Here is a 16,107-nt window from a genome sequence, read left to right as displayed (position 1 = left end):
TAGATATTGTCCACAACCCCTACATTCAAAAAGTGCAGAATAATGCCTGGCTGGAGGGGGGATGGACACCAAAAGCTAATGTAACCTACATACACAAACAAACAGCATTAGGGTATCTTAATGCATAGACCTGTCGCCCCACAGACACAACAGGTGGAAATGTCAACTATGAATATTTAAGATGAATGTAAGCTTTACTTTTTGATAGCTGGTTAATAGACAACTTTCCAAGTCAGATTTGCTCTCATTCACTGCTGTATGGTCCTGCCTGACAAGAATACATACAGTTACACATGCTTTTTGATGTTGTGGCTACGGTAATCTGCTCTATGGAAAACAAGTGGGTTCAGACATCGGAATTAGATTTTGGGGGATTCAAGGTTCCTTCCCACTGGGCATAGACGTCAATTCAACGTGTATTCCATGTTGGTTCAACATCATTTCATTGAAATGATGTGGAAACAACAATGATTCAACAAGTGTGTGCCCAGTGAGTTGAAGGATTTTGTTATTTAAGGCCCTACTCTTGTAATTTAGTCAGGGTCGAATGGCCTCCTGACCTTTGGCAGTCCAGTTCCATGGTTTCCCTGTCATTAGTAACTGCCAGAGGGGAGGAATTATTGTGGAGTGGGCCTATCGAGAACAGTTCTGGGAGATTCCGGATAGGCATTGACATTGGAGAGGTGCAATTCCTACTATATTATGTGAAGGCCTAGTAAGTTGATGGCATTTCTTGTCAATGAGTGTCAGGTTGTGTTGGTTCATTGTAGTGAACACCTGCCTTACGTGCTTGTCATCATGTGTGGTTGCATTCTACACCTACTCCATAATGTCACCTAGTTAATATACAGCACCTCCATGGCAGACAGACAGGATGGGGGACATAGTTTTCTGGAAAAAGCTATGTGCCAGCTCAACCTGAATAGCATAAGAGTGCACCGGAACAATCTAATGTGGACCACTAATGCAGTGAGCCAGCGGAAAGTCATGTTTGATTCAGGAAGCCGTAATGGACTAGTCGTGAATCAAAGCTCCCTTCTAAATGATAAGGAGGTGACTTAATTAAGAACTCAATCCTGGAGGCACAAGTTATACTACAGTGGGGGAAAGATGTAAAATTAGGGAGAGGGTGTGAAGAGTCCAGGGTTGGATTTGCTTTCCTTACGCTGGAGCCTCCGAGTTGCCTCATTGATCCTCAAAGAGGCTTGTAACTTGGAAAAGTTAATGTTGCCATGCCAAGCAGTCTGTTGCCTTTTCTACACTGAACAAAAATATAAACGCAATATGTAAAGTGTTGGTCCCATGTTTCATGAGCTGAAATAAAAGATCGAAGAAATGTTCTATACACACAAAAAGCTTATTTCTCTAAAATTTTGTGCACACATTTTACATCCCTGTTAGTGAGTATTTCTCCTTTGCCAAGATAATCCATCCACCTGACAGGTGTGGCATATCAAGAAGCTGATCATTACTTGTGCTGGGGACAATAAAAGGTAACTCTAAAATATCAATTAAATTAACATAAAATTGATTAACATAAAATACAGTGTAGACATTGTTAAAACTTCTTAGGGCTTGGACCCTTTTTCCTCCATTTCCGCCTGAATGACGTGCCAAAGTAAACTGCCTGTAGCTCAGGGCCTGAAGCCAGGATATGCATATAATTTGTACCATTGGAAAAAAAACACTTTGAAGTTTGTAGAAATGTTAAAATAATGTAGGAGAATATAACACAAAAGATATGGTAGGAGAAAATCCAAAGAAAAACCAACCGGAATTGCAAGAGAAAGGTCATATTGTAAAATAGCTCCCTGGATGCAATTCCTATGGCTTCCACAGGGTGTCAGCAGTCTATGTTCAAGGTTTCAGGCTTGTAACTTCAAAAACGAATAAGAAATAACCGTTTTTGTATGAGGACACAGTCTTGGAAATCCGTGTTTTTGCACGCCATGACGAAGTTGCGCACCTGCTAAAATCATTTTCCTATTGAACATACTTCTTTCCGAAAGAAATATTATAGTTTGATTACATTTTAGGGTGTCTGAGGAGTAAATAGAAATGTATTTTGACTTGTTGAAACAAAGTTTAGGGGTAGATTTTTGGATTCCTTTCTCTGCAAGTTGAACGAGTAGATAACTCAAATCGATGGCGCCAACTAAACAGACTTTTTGGGATATAAAAAAGGATTTTATTTAACAAACGACACTACATGTTATTGCTGGGACCCTTTGGATGACAAATCAGAGGAAGATTTTCAAAAAGTAATTGAATATTTCATCTTTATATGTGAATGTATGAAATCTGTGCCGGTGTAAAAATATTTTGATATGGGGCGCCGTCCTCAAACAATCGCATGGCATGTTGCTGCTGTAATAGTTACTGTAAAACGGACAGGGCAGTTAGATTAACAAGAATTTAAGCTTTCAGACAATATAAGACACTCATATGTACCTAAATGTTTAAAATCCATAATAACTATTAGAATTTATTTGAATTACGCGCCCTCCAGTTTCACAAGAAGTTGTCCCGCTAGCGGGACACCGATCCTTAAGAAGATTTATTAATGTTGTAAATGACTATTGTAGCTGGAAACAGTTGATTTTTAATGGAATAAACATAGGTTTACAGAGGCCCATTATCAGCAACCATCACTCGGGTGTTCCAATGACACGTTGTGCTAGCTAATCCAAGTTTATCATTTTAAAAGGCTAATTGATCATTAGAAAACCCGTTTGCAATTATGTTAACACAGCTGAAAACTGTTGGGGTTTTTTGGCATTTTTTTTTACTAGTTGAGTATATGGAGAATCAGCATTTTGGGGTTCAATTACAGGCTCAAAATGTCCAGAAACAGAGACCTTTCTTCTGAAACTCATCAGTCTATTCTTGTTCTGAGAAATGAAGGCTATTCCATGCGAGAAATTGCCAAGAAACGGAAGATCTCATACGACGCTGTGTACTAGGCTAGAAATCTTAAGTTTTATTATATACAGTCGGGGAGGAACTATTGGATATAAGAGCAACGTCAACTCACCAACATTATGACCAGGAAAACGACTTTCCCGAAGCGGATCTTCTGTTTGGTCCACCACCCAGGACAATGGATCGAATCCCAGCAGGCGACCAAAAACAACGGCACCGCAAAAGGGGCAGACGGAGCGGTCTTCTGGTCAGGCTCCATAGACGGGCACATCGCGCACCACTCCCAAGCATACTACTCGCCAATGTCCAGTCTCTTGACAACAAGGTAGACTAAATCCGAGCAAGGGTTGCCTTCCAGAGAGACATCAGAGATTGTAACGTTCTTTGTTTCACGGAAACATGGCTCACTCAGAGTTGGTACAGCCACCTGGTTTCTTCACGCATCGCGCCAACAGAAACAAACATCTCTCTGGTAAGAAGAAGGGCGGGGATGTATGCCTTATGATTAACGAGACGCGGTGTGATCATAACAACATACAGGAACTCAAGTCCTTTTGTTCACCTGACCTAGAATTCCTTACAATCAAATGCCGACCGCATTATCTACCAAAATAATTATCTTCGATCATAATCACAGTCGTGTATATCCCCGATGGCCCTGAAAGAACTTCATTTGACTCTATGTAAACTGGAAACCACATATCCTGAGGCTGCATTTATTGTAGATGGGGATTTTAACAAGGCTGATCTGAAAACAAGTCTCCCTAAATTTGATCAGCATATCGAATGCACGACCCGGGCTGGCAAAACCCTGGATCATTGTTATTCTAACTTCCGCGACGCATACAAAGCCCTTCCCCGCCATCCTTTCGGGAAAATCTGACCATGACTCCATTTTGTTGCTCCCAGCCTAGAGACAGAAACTAAACCAGGAAGCGCCCGTGCTCAGGTCTGTTCAATGCTGGTCCGACCAATCGGATTCCACGCTTCAAGATCGCTTCGATCACGTGGACTGGGATATGTTCCGCATAGCGTCGGACAATAACATTGATGAATACGCTGATTCTGTGAGCGAGTTTATTAGCAAGTGCATCAGTGATGTTGTACCCACAGTATCTATTAAAACCTGTTAGGGATAGGGGGCAGTATTTTCACGTTCGGATGAAAAGTGTGCCCAGAGTAAACTGCCTGCTACTCGGGCCCAGAGTAAAATATTTACATATTATTAGTAGATTTGGATAGAAAACACTCTGAAGTTTCTAAAACTGCTTAAATGATGTCTGTGAGTATAACAGAACTCATATGGCAGGCAAAAACCTGACAAAAATCAAACCAGGAAGTGAGAAATCTGAGGGTTGTAGTTTTTAAGTGATTGCCTATCCAAACTACAGTGTCTGTGGGGTCATTTTGCACTTCCTAAGGCTTCCAATAGATGTCAACAGTCTTCAGAACCTTGTTTCATGCTTCTACTGTTACTGGGGAGAGAATAAGAGACCATTCAATCAGTGGACTGCCTGAGGACAATGACTTGTTTACTGCGTGGGCACGCAGGCACACCGTTCCTTCTTTTTCCTCTGTAATGAATACGCTATTGTCCGGTTGGAACATTATCAAATATTTATGATAAAAAGACCCTAAGGATTGATTGTAAACATCGTTTGACATGTTTCTACGAACGGTAATGGAACATTTTGACTTTTCGTCTCTGGTTTTGCACTCGCATATTTTGCCTTTGGATAGTGATCTGAACGTGCGAACAAAAGGAGGTATTTGGACATAAATATAGAGTTTATTGAACAAAACAAACATTGGAAGTCCTGGGAGTGCATTCCGACGGAGATCAGCAAAAGTAAGTGAAGATTTATAATACTATTTCTGAGTTTTGTTGACTCCAGAACTTGGTGGGTAACTGTATAGCTTGCTTTGATGGCTGAGCTCTGTACTCAGAAAATTGAACAATGTGCTTTCGCAGTAAAGCTATTTTGAAATCTGACACAGCGGTTGAATTAAGGAGTAGTGTATCTAGAATTCTTTCAATAACTGTTGTAAAGTTTATCAACGTTTATGATGAGTATTTTTGTAAATTGATGTGCTCATTCACAGGAAGTTTTGGAGGCAATACATTTTCTGAACATCACGCGCCAATGTAAAATGGGGTTTTTGGATATAAATATGAACTTTATCGAACAAAACATACATGTATTGTGTAACATTGAGTCATGGGAGTGTCATCTGATGAAGATCGTCAAAGGTTAGTGATTAATTTTAGCTGTATTTCTGGTTTTTGTGATGCCTCTCCTTGCTTGGAAAATGGCTGGACTTCCTGACAGGCCTCCCCCAGGTGGTGAGGGTAGGAAACAACATCTCCACCCCACTGATCCTCAACACTGGGGCCCCACAATGGTGCGTTCTCAGCCCTCTCCTGTACTCCCTGTTCACCCATGACTGCGTGGCCAACTCAATCATCAAGTTTGCAGATGACACTACAGTGGTAGGCTTGATTACCAACAACGACGAGACGGCCTACAGGGAGGAGGTGAGGGCCCTCGGAGTGTGGTGTCAGGAAAATAACCTCACACTCAATGTCAACAAAACAAAGAAGATGATCGTGGATTTCAGGAAACAGCAGAGGGAGCAGCCCCCTATCCATAGCGACGGGACAGTAGTAGAGAAGGTGGAAAGCTTCAAGTTCCTCGGCGTACACATCACAGACAAACTGAAATTGTCCACCCACACAGACATCGTGGTGAAGAAGGCACAGCAGCACCTCTTCAACCTCAGGAGGCTGAAGAAATTTGGCTTGTCACCAAAAACTCTCACAAACTTTTACAGATGCACAATCGAGAGCATCCTATCGGGCTGTATCACCGCCTGGTATGGCAACTGCTCCACCCACAAGGCTCTCCAGAGGGTAGTGAGGTCTGCACAACGCATCACCTGGGGCAAACGACCTGCCCTCCATGACACCTACACCACCCAATGTCACAGGAAGGCCAAAAAGATCATCAAGGACAACAACCACCCGAGCCACTGCCTGTTCACCCCGCTATCATCCAGAAGGCGAGGTCAGTACAGGTGCATCAAAGCGGGGACCGAGAGACTGAAAAACAGCTTCTATCTCAAGGCCATCAGACTGTTAAACAGCCATCACTAACTTTGAGTGGCTGCTGCCAACATACTGACTCATCTCTAGCCACTTTAATAATGAATAATTGATGTAATAAATGTATCACTAGCCACTTTAAACAATGCCACTTTATATAATGTTTACATACCCTACATTACTCATCTCATATGTATTTACTGTACTCTATACCATCTACTGCATCTTGCCTATGCCGTTCGGTCATCGCTCATTCATTAATCTTTATGTACATATTCTTATTCATTCCTTTACACTTGTGTGTATAAGGTAGTTGTGAAATTGTTAGATTACTTGTTAGATATTACTGCATTGTCGGAACTAGAAGCACAAGCATTTCGCTACACTCGCATTAACATCTGCTAACCATGTGTATGTGACAAATAAAATTCGATTTGATTTGATTTGACTACTCCCTTCACAGAACACCGCAAACTGGCTCTAGCCGGAATAGAAAAAGGAGTGGGAGGCCCCGGTGCACAACTGAGCAAGAGGACAAGTACATTAGAGTGTCTAGTTTGAGAAACAGACGCCTCACAAGTCCTCAACTGGCAGCTTCATTAAATAGTACCAGCAAAACACCAGTATCAACATCAACAGTGAAGAGGCGACTTCGGGATGCTGGCCTTCTAGGCAGAGTTGCAAAGAAAAAGCCATATCTCAGACTGGCCAATAAAAAGAAAAGATTAAGATGGGCAAAAGAACACAGACACTGGACAGAGAAAGATTGGAAGAAAGTGTTATGGGCAGACTAATCTAAGTTTGAGGTGTTCAGATCACAAAGAAGAACATTTGTGAGGCGCAGAAAAAACGAAAAGATGCTAGAGGAGTGCTTGATGGGATGGTCTGGGGGTGCTTTGGTGGGAGTGGGAGTGGGAGATTTGTACAGAGTAAAAGGGATGTTGAAGAAGGAAGGCTATCACTCCATTTTGCAACGCCATGCCATACCCTGTGGACGGCACTTAATTGGAGCCAATTTCCTCCTACAACAGGACAATGACCCAAAGCACAGCTCCAAACTATGCAAGAACTATTTAGGGAAGAAGCAGTCAGCTGGTATTCTGTCTATAATGGAGTGGCCAGCACAGTCACCGGATCTCAACCCTATTGAGCTGTTGTGGGAGCAGCTTGACCGTATGGTACGTAAGAAGTGCCCATCAAGCCAATCCAACTTGTGGGAGGTGCTTCAGGAAGCATGGTGGTAAATCTCTTCAGATTACCTCAACAAATTGACAACTAGAATGCCAAAGGTCTGCAAGGCTGTAATTGCTGCAAATGGAGGATTCTTTGATGAAAGGAAAGTTTGAAGGACACAATTATTATTTCAATTAAAAATCATTATTTAAAATCTTGTCAATGTCTTGATTATATTTTGCAACTCATTTCATGTACGTTTTCATGGAAAACAAGGACATTTCTAAGTGACCACAAACTCCCGCAGGAAGCCTTTTGCCTTTCGGTAGGCTGTCATTGTAAATAAGAATTTGTTCTTAACTGACTTGCCTAGTTAAATAAAGGTTAAATAAAACATTTAAAAAATGTGATCACAATAGCCACAACATTAAATAAACGTAAATGTATGTATTTTTGTCAGGACCATACAACAGTGAATGAGAGCAACTTTGACTTGGAATGTTGCCTATTAATCTGCTACCAAAAAGTAAAGCTTGTATTCATCATAAATATTCATAGATAAATATTTACGCCTATTGTATCTCTGTGTTTACAGGTCTATATTTCCAAGACGCATTAAGATATCCTAATGCTGTTTTTTTGTCTGTGTAGTGTATTGAATTTCACATTTGAGCAATATCAGAGCTTGCAATATTGGGTTACATGAGTTTATGTGGCCATTTGAGTTTAAGGGGTGTGTCACAATATCTATCAATTTAACCACTTTTGCAGTCAAAGAAATGTACACAACCATCCATTTCATAAATGGAGACATAAGAGATGTGAAAACATGGTTGTGTTTTGTTCTACCTCGGGTAGTGCTATCCTTTTTGAGGACTGGCCACTAGCCTATTAACCTCTAACCCCACAGCATGGTGGAATCCCTGGGATTTTCTCGTTTGAGCAAAAGTCTGTCCTCCGTCCTCTTTGCTCCGTCCTCTCTTCTCTCTTCTGAGTGGTCGAGGAGAGTGTCAATTTATTAGTAGGCAAACGGAAGAGGGTCCTCCCCTCCTCGATAGCCACCTTTCATCTTGGATAGACTACTCATGTGTATCATACCGCGTAATAGTTTTGAAATCTGCCACACCCCTGAATCAGCTTTTGTTTTGTCAAAGGAGAAAAACATGCACACATTTAAAAACAATATGCTACTTATTGATTTATCTATAAACTGTCTTGCACTACTAACAAAAAATATTTTAAGCACTTTACACATTTATTTTAGGTAATTTGCTTAATGACGCGAGAGTGGAGTAGAACAGTCTCATTTCAAGCAAGCGCATTTCCATCCACATTCACTCTCCTCGGTTAACTTAGATTTTTTTTCCAAAAGGAGGCGAGAGGGGACTGAGGAGAGAGGACCCAGGAGGTAAGCAAATCTAATTGATAAAAGACCCTCAGTGTGCTGAGCTACTTCATGAGTGGGAGGGGCCACTCCCTAAGTGGGTGTGGCTTTCCCCTCAGTGGGCAGGACTCCATGGTACATCTAATTTCAACCTCTAACTCTAGGATGATTGTCTCAACAGAATGGTGGTAACATGGAAGACATTTGGGCTGGGCTCTTTACCAGACGTAGGGCAGCATCAGGATGAAGGGGCAGATGATCATGATCTGCAGGACCTGCCAGTCATCCTGGACCGGCCAATCACGACACAGAGCCGCCACCCCGGGCATCACAAGCTGCCCGCCCACCATGAGGAAACTGGCCACCATGGTCATGGAAAAACGCCAGCCTGGCAGGCACAGCTCAATCCCTATGGGGGAGGGGGTGGGGAGAGAGGGGAGAGAGGTTAGATATATAGCCACCATGTCCATGGAGAAATGCCAGCTTGGCAGGCACAGCTCAATCTCCAAAGAGGGTGAGGGACAGAAGTTACAGCCAGAGAAATTGGGCGGGTTCATTAAGTTCAGTCAGAGCTTTTTGTATGTTTATGCTATTAAGGGCTTTTCATCCTACTGAGACGAACCTAGCTGAGCCCAATTCAAACTGTACTGAGCTGGCCTGGTTACAAATCCACCACTGTTGCTGAAACAGTGCTGAAAAGGACAATGTGGGGAAAAATAACAGTTTGGTTCAGGTAGCCACGATAGTGTGAAAAGGGTAGGGTATAATGGCATACATTACTGAGGTATAGTGCTGTAGCTCTCTGATGTAGCTTAGGTGTTCAAATGCCTAAACTATGTTACCTACAGCTCATTCCCTCAATTAATAATGTAATACCTCTCTGTGTCACAACATTCCCTCAGAAGCCTGCAGTTAACCAACAGTTAACAACCAGTTAACAACCAGTGAACCATGAGCTCACCTTACTGTCAGAAATCCACACTATGGCCATTCTCAAGGGTTCAGTCAGTTCAGTCAGTGAGCCATTTCACAGTCACCGCCCATTTCTTCCCTGATTGGGCTGTCATCGCACCCCCCTACCGGCTACCCTGTGGTACAGACCAGATGGTCCACTCCAGATGGCAAGGTCTATTTAAATGTGACCAGTAGGGGGGTTTGGGGGGGGCCTCTATGCTGTATGTTTCTAACCAGGGCTCATGTAATGTCACTTCCCATAGCAGAGATGACAGAGAGGAGGGAGAAAGGAAAGAAAGCAGAGGTTGCAGAACACAAGTAAGTCCCTCTCCTAAGAGGAGAGGAGAACTCCCTCCATTCATCAGCTCAATCACTGGTTGAATAATAATAAACCTTCCTGAGAGAGAGCGAGAGAGAGAGAGAGAGAGAAATTGGTTAGGCCTATTCCCATTTGGGCAAAAGTCTGTCCTCTCTCCTCCGTGACCCGGAAACCGATAAGTGGTTGAGGTATGTGTCAATTCGTTAGTAGGCAAACGGAAGATGGTTCTCCCCTCCTCGATAGTCTCCTTTTGGCAAGGAAGCACAAGTGTATCCTACCGTGGAAGTGTTTTGATCCAAACCCTCTTTGAACCAGCTGTTGTATTGTCAGAGAAGAAATGTATGCTCACATTTAAAAACGAAATGCTACCTATTTTTTTAGCACTTCAAACATTTATTTTGGGATCCACCGGTGTAAAGTGGAGAAGGAGCTTCTCATTTCATACAAGAGCATTTTTGTCCATGTTCACTCTCCTCGTCGAACTCTCATCGATTACCTTTGACCTTTTCAAAAGGAGGCGAGAGTAGACCCAGGAGTTTAATTGAGAAAACGCAATAGAGACTGAAAAAGGGGGAGAAGTGTATTGCAGCAGGGGAATATCTCCCCTTCCTCCTCCCCCCTCATGTCCTTTCGTCTCTCTAACTACACTAGGGAGGAGAGCTAGGAGTCAGCTGATACCTGAAGATTGAGAACACCCGCTCCTCTCCCCTGGAGCCCAAACACACAGTTCTCTCTCTCTCTCGCGCGCGCTCTCGCTCTCTCTCGCGCTCTCTCTTTCTCTGTGTGTGTGTGTGATGAAAGTCTGCCCACTCAGCACAGCCCCCTCTGTTCAAACCAAAAAGAATCAGACCCAGAGCCCGAGTCCAAGTCCAAACCACCTCCTCATTAGACAGATACTGTAGCAGTCTGTATGACACTAGTTTCATGTACTGCTCACAATAAAGATGTCTCTAGAAGAGCCTGGTATATAATTACTTGCTAAATATAGCAGTAACCCCTGCTGCCTCCCCCAAAAATGTAACCCCTTAGGGAGGTTTCATTATTTCAATTTGTATTGTTTTAATCTTTATCTTTAACTGTTTATTGTTGGAAAAGGACCCGCAAGTAAGCATTTCACTGTTTTTCACGAAGCATGTGACAAATACAATTTGATTTGGCACACACACACAAACAAAAACACAGTACGTTGAGTCAGGCAGGGAACTTTTGTTCCAGCTTAAAGGGAGAAAGACTCCTCTTGTGTTGATTACCTCACTGAACCCCCTTCTCTCCTTCCTCTCCTCCCCTCCTCTCCTAATCTCCTCTGCTCTCCCTCCCCTCCTCTGCTCTTCCCAAGGCTGATCCCTCTCTCTCCTCCCTCCCCCACTGCTCTCTCCTCAGCTGAAGTGGCTCTACCCTCAAAAGCTCCCACCCCCGCCCTGTCCTCTTCCCCCACCCCCTGGCCTTGTTCCCCTCCTTCTCCTTAAAAGAGGCAATCTTCTGACTAAGCCTGAAAGTGATCACCTGCAGAGAGAAGAGAGAGAGAGAGATAGACCTATGAAAAGACTTCCACCCTGCTACCATACAGCGGGTAAATGCAAGCATTCCCATGACTGTGCCTCAAAAACCCAACGTCTACCTGGCCCACCACTCAACCCTGGACTTGCACAGCCTTTATGACCAGGTCCGCCTCTACAAAGCAGCAGTGTTCACCTTCGCCTAGGCCCTAAAGGCATCTGCATGCTTCCCAGCCGAAACAGTGCATATATTATGACGACATTTTGTTCGTTTTAGACTCTGGTGAGGTTTTATTGGGCTGTTCAGGTACACAAAAATGTTTCTGGAGGCAAGCCGAAGTTCAGAGCCGAAGTGTACGCCCCTTCGGCGGTAATAGGTCAATAGTAGGGATTCTTCAATAAAGTCTTTGTTGATAGACAACTTGTTTTCATGCACATTTGTTTTATTGAAAAATACTGCACCAAACATCTTAATTAAAGCAAAAACTTTAAAATTAATGACTTATTTAGTAAATAATGTTTCTGCTACTGTCTCTTATGACCAAAAAGAGCTTCTGGATATCAGAACAGCGATTACTCACCTCAAACTGGACAAAGATTTTTTCATTAAGTCTGACGCTAAGAATTTACTGCTGCTCGCGGACCAGGCCTAAATCCCAGCAGATCCGGGTATCTTTTGAGAATTTGTTGGCGAGTGGGTAACTTGCCTCTACCATCTGTCCTATTGGCCAACGTGCAATCACTGGAGAATAAACTGGATGAGCGCCGTTTGAGACTATCCTACCAACGGGACATTAAAAACTAATATCTTATGTTTCACCTAGTTGTGGTTGAATGACGACATGATAATATTCAGTTCGCTGGGTTTTCTGTGCATCGACAAGACAGAACAGCTACCTCCGGTAAGGCGAGGGATGGTGGTGTGTTTATTTGTCAATAACAGCTGGTGCACAATCTCTAATATTAAGGAAGTCTTGAGGTTTTGCTCACCCGAGGTAGAGTACTTCATGATAAGCTGTAGACCACACTATCTACCAAGAAAGTTTTCATCTATATTTTTCGTAGCTGTCTATTTACCACCACAAACCGATGCTGGCACTAAGACCGCACTCAACGAGCTGTATAAGGCCATAAGCAAAGAAGAAAATGCTCATCCAGAAGCGCCACTCCTTGTGGCCAGGGAATTTAATGCAGGAAAACTCTAGACCACCTTAACTCCACACAGAAATGCATACAAAGCTCTGCCTAGCCCTCCATTTGGCAAATCTGACCATAATTATATCCTGATTCCTGCTTACAAGCAAAAACTAAAGCAGGAATTACCAGTGACTCGCTCAATACGGAAGTGGTCAGATGACACAGATGCTAAGCTACAGGACTGTTTTGCTAGCACAGACTGGAATATGTTCCAGGATTCATCCGATGGCATTGAGGAGTATATCACATCAGTTACCAGCTTCATCAATAAGTGCATCGATGACGTCGTCCCCACAGTGACCGTACGTACATATCCTAACCAAAAGCCATGGATTACTGTCAACATTCGCATTGAGATAAAAGCTGGAGCTGTCGCTTTCAAGGAGTCCTACTACACCGGCTCTGACGCTCGTCGGATGTGGCAGGGCTTGCAAACTATTAGGGATTACAAAGGGAAACACAGCCATGAGCTGCCCTGTGACGCAAGCCTACCAGACGAGCTAAATGCCTTCTATGCTCGCTTCGAGGTAAGCAACACTGAAGCATGCATGAGAGCACCAGCTGTTCCGGACGACTGTGTGCTCATGTAGCCTATGTGAGTAAGACCTTTAAACAGGTCAACATTCACAAGGTCGCAGGGCCAGACGGATTACCAGGACGTGTACTCAGATCATGCGCTGACCAGCTGATAAGTGTCTTCACTGACATTTTCAACCTCTCCCTGAACCGAGGTTGTAATACCTACATGCTTCAAGCAGACCACCATTGTCCCTGTACCCAAGAACACCAAGGTAACCTGCCTAAATGACTACCACCAGTAGCACTCACATCTGTAGCCATGAAATGCTTTAAAAGGCTGGTCATGGCTCACATCAACACCATCATCCCAGAAACCCTAGACCCACTCCAATTCACATACCGCCCCAACAGATCCACAGATGATGCAATCTCAATTGTGGCCCACACTGCCCTTTCCCACCTGGACAAAAAGAACACCTATGTAAGAATGCTGTTCATTAACTACAGCTCTGTTTTCAACATCATAGCTCATCACTAAGCTAAAGACCTTGGGACTAAACACCTCCCTCTGCAACTGGATCTTGTACTTCCTGACAGGCTGCCCCCAGGTGGTAAGGGTAGGCAACAACAAATCTGACACACTGATCCTCAACACGGGGGCCCCTCAGGTTCGTGCTTAGTCCCCTCCTGTACTTCCTGTTCATCCACGACTGCGTGGCCAAGCATGACTCCAATACAATCATTACGTTTGCCCATGACACCACGGTGGAAGGCCTGACAATGATGAAACAGACTATAGGGAGGATGTCAGAGACCTGGCAGTGTGGTGCCAGGACATCACACACCAAGATAGTGAAGAGGGCATGACAACACCTATTCCTCCTCAGGAGACTGAAAAGATTTGGCATGGGTCCCCAGATCCTCAAAAAATCCTACAGCTGCACCATCGAGAGCATCCTGACTGGTTGCATCACCGCCTCGTACGGCAACTGCTCAGCATCTGACCATAAGGCGCACCAGAGGGTAGTGTGTACGGTCCAGTACATCACTGGGGCCAAGCTTCCTGCCATCCAGGACTTCAATACTAGGCAGCATCAAAGGGGGAAAAAATTGTCAAAGACTCCAGCCACCCAAGTCATAGACTGTTCTCTCTGCTACCGCACAGCAAACGGTACCAGAGCACCTGTCACATGTATTGACGCTGGAGAGACGAAGCAGGTTTAATAAATTTAATAAATAACTGAAATTACACAAAACAGGAACAGCGTCAAGAACTACAACTACAGACAAAAACAATCAATGCAGCAGTGGGCAACAGAGCAAGGGAACAGACAAATATAGGGGAGGAAAAGAACATGTGATAAGTGAGTCCAGGTGAGTCCAATAACGCTGATGCGAGTGATGAGGGACGGCAGGTGTGAGTGATGGATGGCAGGAACGTGTGATGCAGGGTAATCTGGCGCCATCAAGCGCCAGGGAGAGGGAAGACCGGGAGCAGACGTGACAGTACCCCTCCCTCTTGGGACGCCACCCGGTGTCCCACCTAGGCGAACCGGCCGAGATATGGGCGCAGGGCAAGCCGGTTGGGGCATGAAAGCCCGATGAACCGGCAGCAGCATGAGAGTCTGGTGAGCCAGCTCAGACATGGGAGCCTGACGATCCGGCTGAGGCAAGACGCCTGTCGATCGCGCTGAAGAAGGGGAGCCGGATGATCCAGTGACATGTGACGTGGGATGGAAAAGCCGCCGAGCCAGGAAAACCTCTCGAACCAGCCAGGGCGTGGAAGCCCGACGGGCAGGCTTAGGCACCCCCGGTTCCATCGGCGGTGGGATCCACCCCGACGTCACCAACAAAACAAAAAACTCCTGGACCAGCTCGGCGAACAAGAACTGACGATCCGGCTGAGGCCCAACGTGGGATGGGCGCCATCCGAGCCAACCGGGGCAAGGAAACCTCTTGAGCCAGCTAGGGCGTGGAAGCCCGACGAGCTGGCTAGGCACCCCGGTTCCATCGGTGGCGACCCAGAGCCGCTGCCACCATACCAACCGGAATGCCAGTACTCCCTGATGCTTCGTATGTTGGCTGCTGCATTCTGTCACGCGGAATGATGCTGCAGAGACGAAGCAGGTACGGGGAGTAAACATTTAATAAATAACTGAAATAACACACGACAGGAACAGCGTCAAGAACTAAAACTAAAGACAAAAACAATCAATGCAGCAGCGGGGAACAGAGCAAGGGAACAGACAAATATAGGGGAGGAAAAGAACATGTGATAAGTGAGTCCAGGTGAGTCCAATAACGCTGATGCGAGTGACGAGGGAGGGCAAGTGTGAGTGATGGATGGCAGGAACGTGTGATGCAGGGTAATCTGGCGCCCTCAAGTGCCAGGGGGAGGGAAGAGCGGGAGCAGACGTGACAGCACCAAGTCTAGGACCAAAAGGCTCCTTAACAGCTTCTACCCCAAGCCATAAGACTGCTGAACAATTAATCAAATGGCTATCCAGACTATTTGCATTGAACCCCCCCCCACCCCCTTTTTTACACTGCTGATATTCACTGTTTATTATCTATGCATAGTCACTTTACCCCTACCTACATGTACATATTACCTCAATTACCTCGAATAACCTGTGCCCCCGCACATTGACTCGGTACCGGTACCCCCGGTATATAGCCTATTCTATTGTGCTACTTTTAAAATTGTATTTTTTTATTTCATAAATATTTTCTTAACTCTTATTTTCTGCCAACTGCATTGTTGGTTAAGGGCTCGTAAGTAAGCATTTCACGGTAAGGTCTGTTGTATTCAGTGCATGTGGCGAATACGATTTGATTTGAAATTTGACCCAAATAATTACCGCGGAATATGCGTCAGCAGCAATTTCAGAAAAATCCTCTACAATATCATCAACAGACGACTCCAACATTTCCTCAGTGAAAACAATGTCCTGAACAAATGTCAAATTGGCTTCTTCCCAAAATGCCGTACGACAAACCACGTATACACCCTGCACACCCTTATTGACAAACAAACAAA

The 16,107-nt window shown here is 44.4% G+C and overlaps 1 protein-coding gene across 2 annotated transcripts in view; it reads right to left on the bottom strand.

Moving 5' to 3' along the window:
- LOC106584074 (solute carrier family 22 member 23) overlaps positions 1 to 16,107 on the bottom strand; it is a 37,613-nt gene that overhangs the window by 11,733 nt on the left and 9,773 nt on the right. For both annotated transcript variants that reach the window (XM_014168914.2, XM_014168915.2), the window contains exon 4: positions 8,805 to 8,991. In XM_014168914.2, the coding sequence (XP_014024389.1) occupies positions 8,805 to 8,991 (187 nt within the window). The remainder of the gene's footprint in view (positions 1 to 8,804; positions 8,992 to 16,107) is intronic.

Source organism: Salmo salar, chromosome ssa23, assembly GCF_905237065.1.
Source record: "Salmo salar chromosome ssa23, Ssal_v3.1, whole genome shotgun sequence".
In the NCBI taxonomy this organism is placed as follows: domain Eukaryota; kingdom Metazoa; phylum Chordata; class Actinopteri; order Salmoniformes; family Salmonidae; genus Salmo; species Salmo salar.
This window is presented reverse-complemented; position numbering and strand designations above follow the sequence as displayed.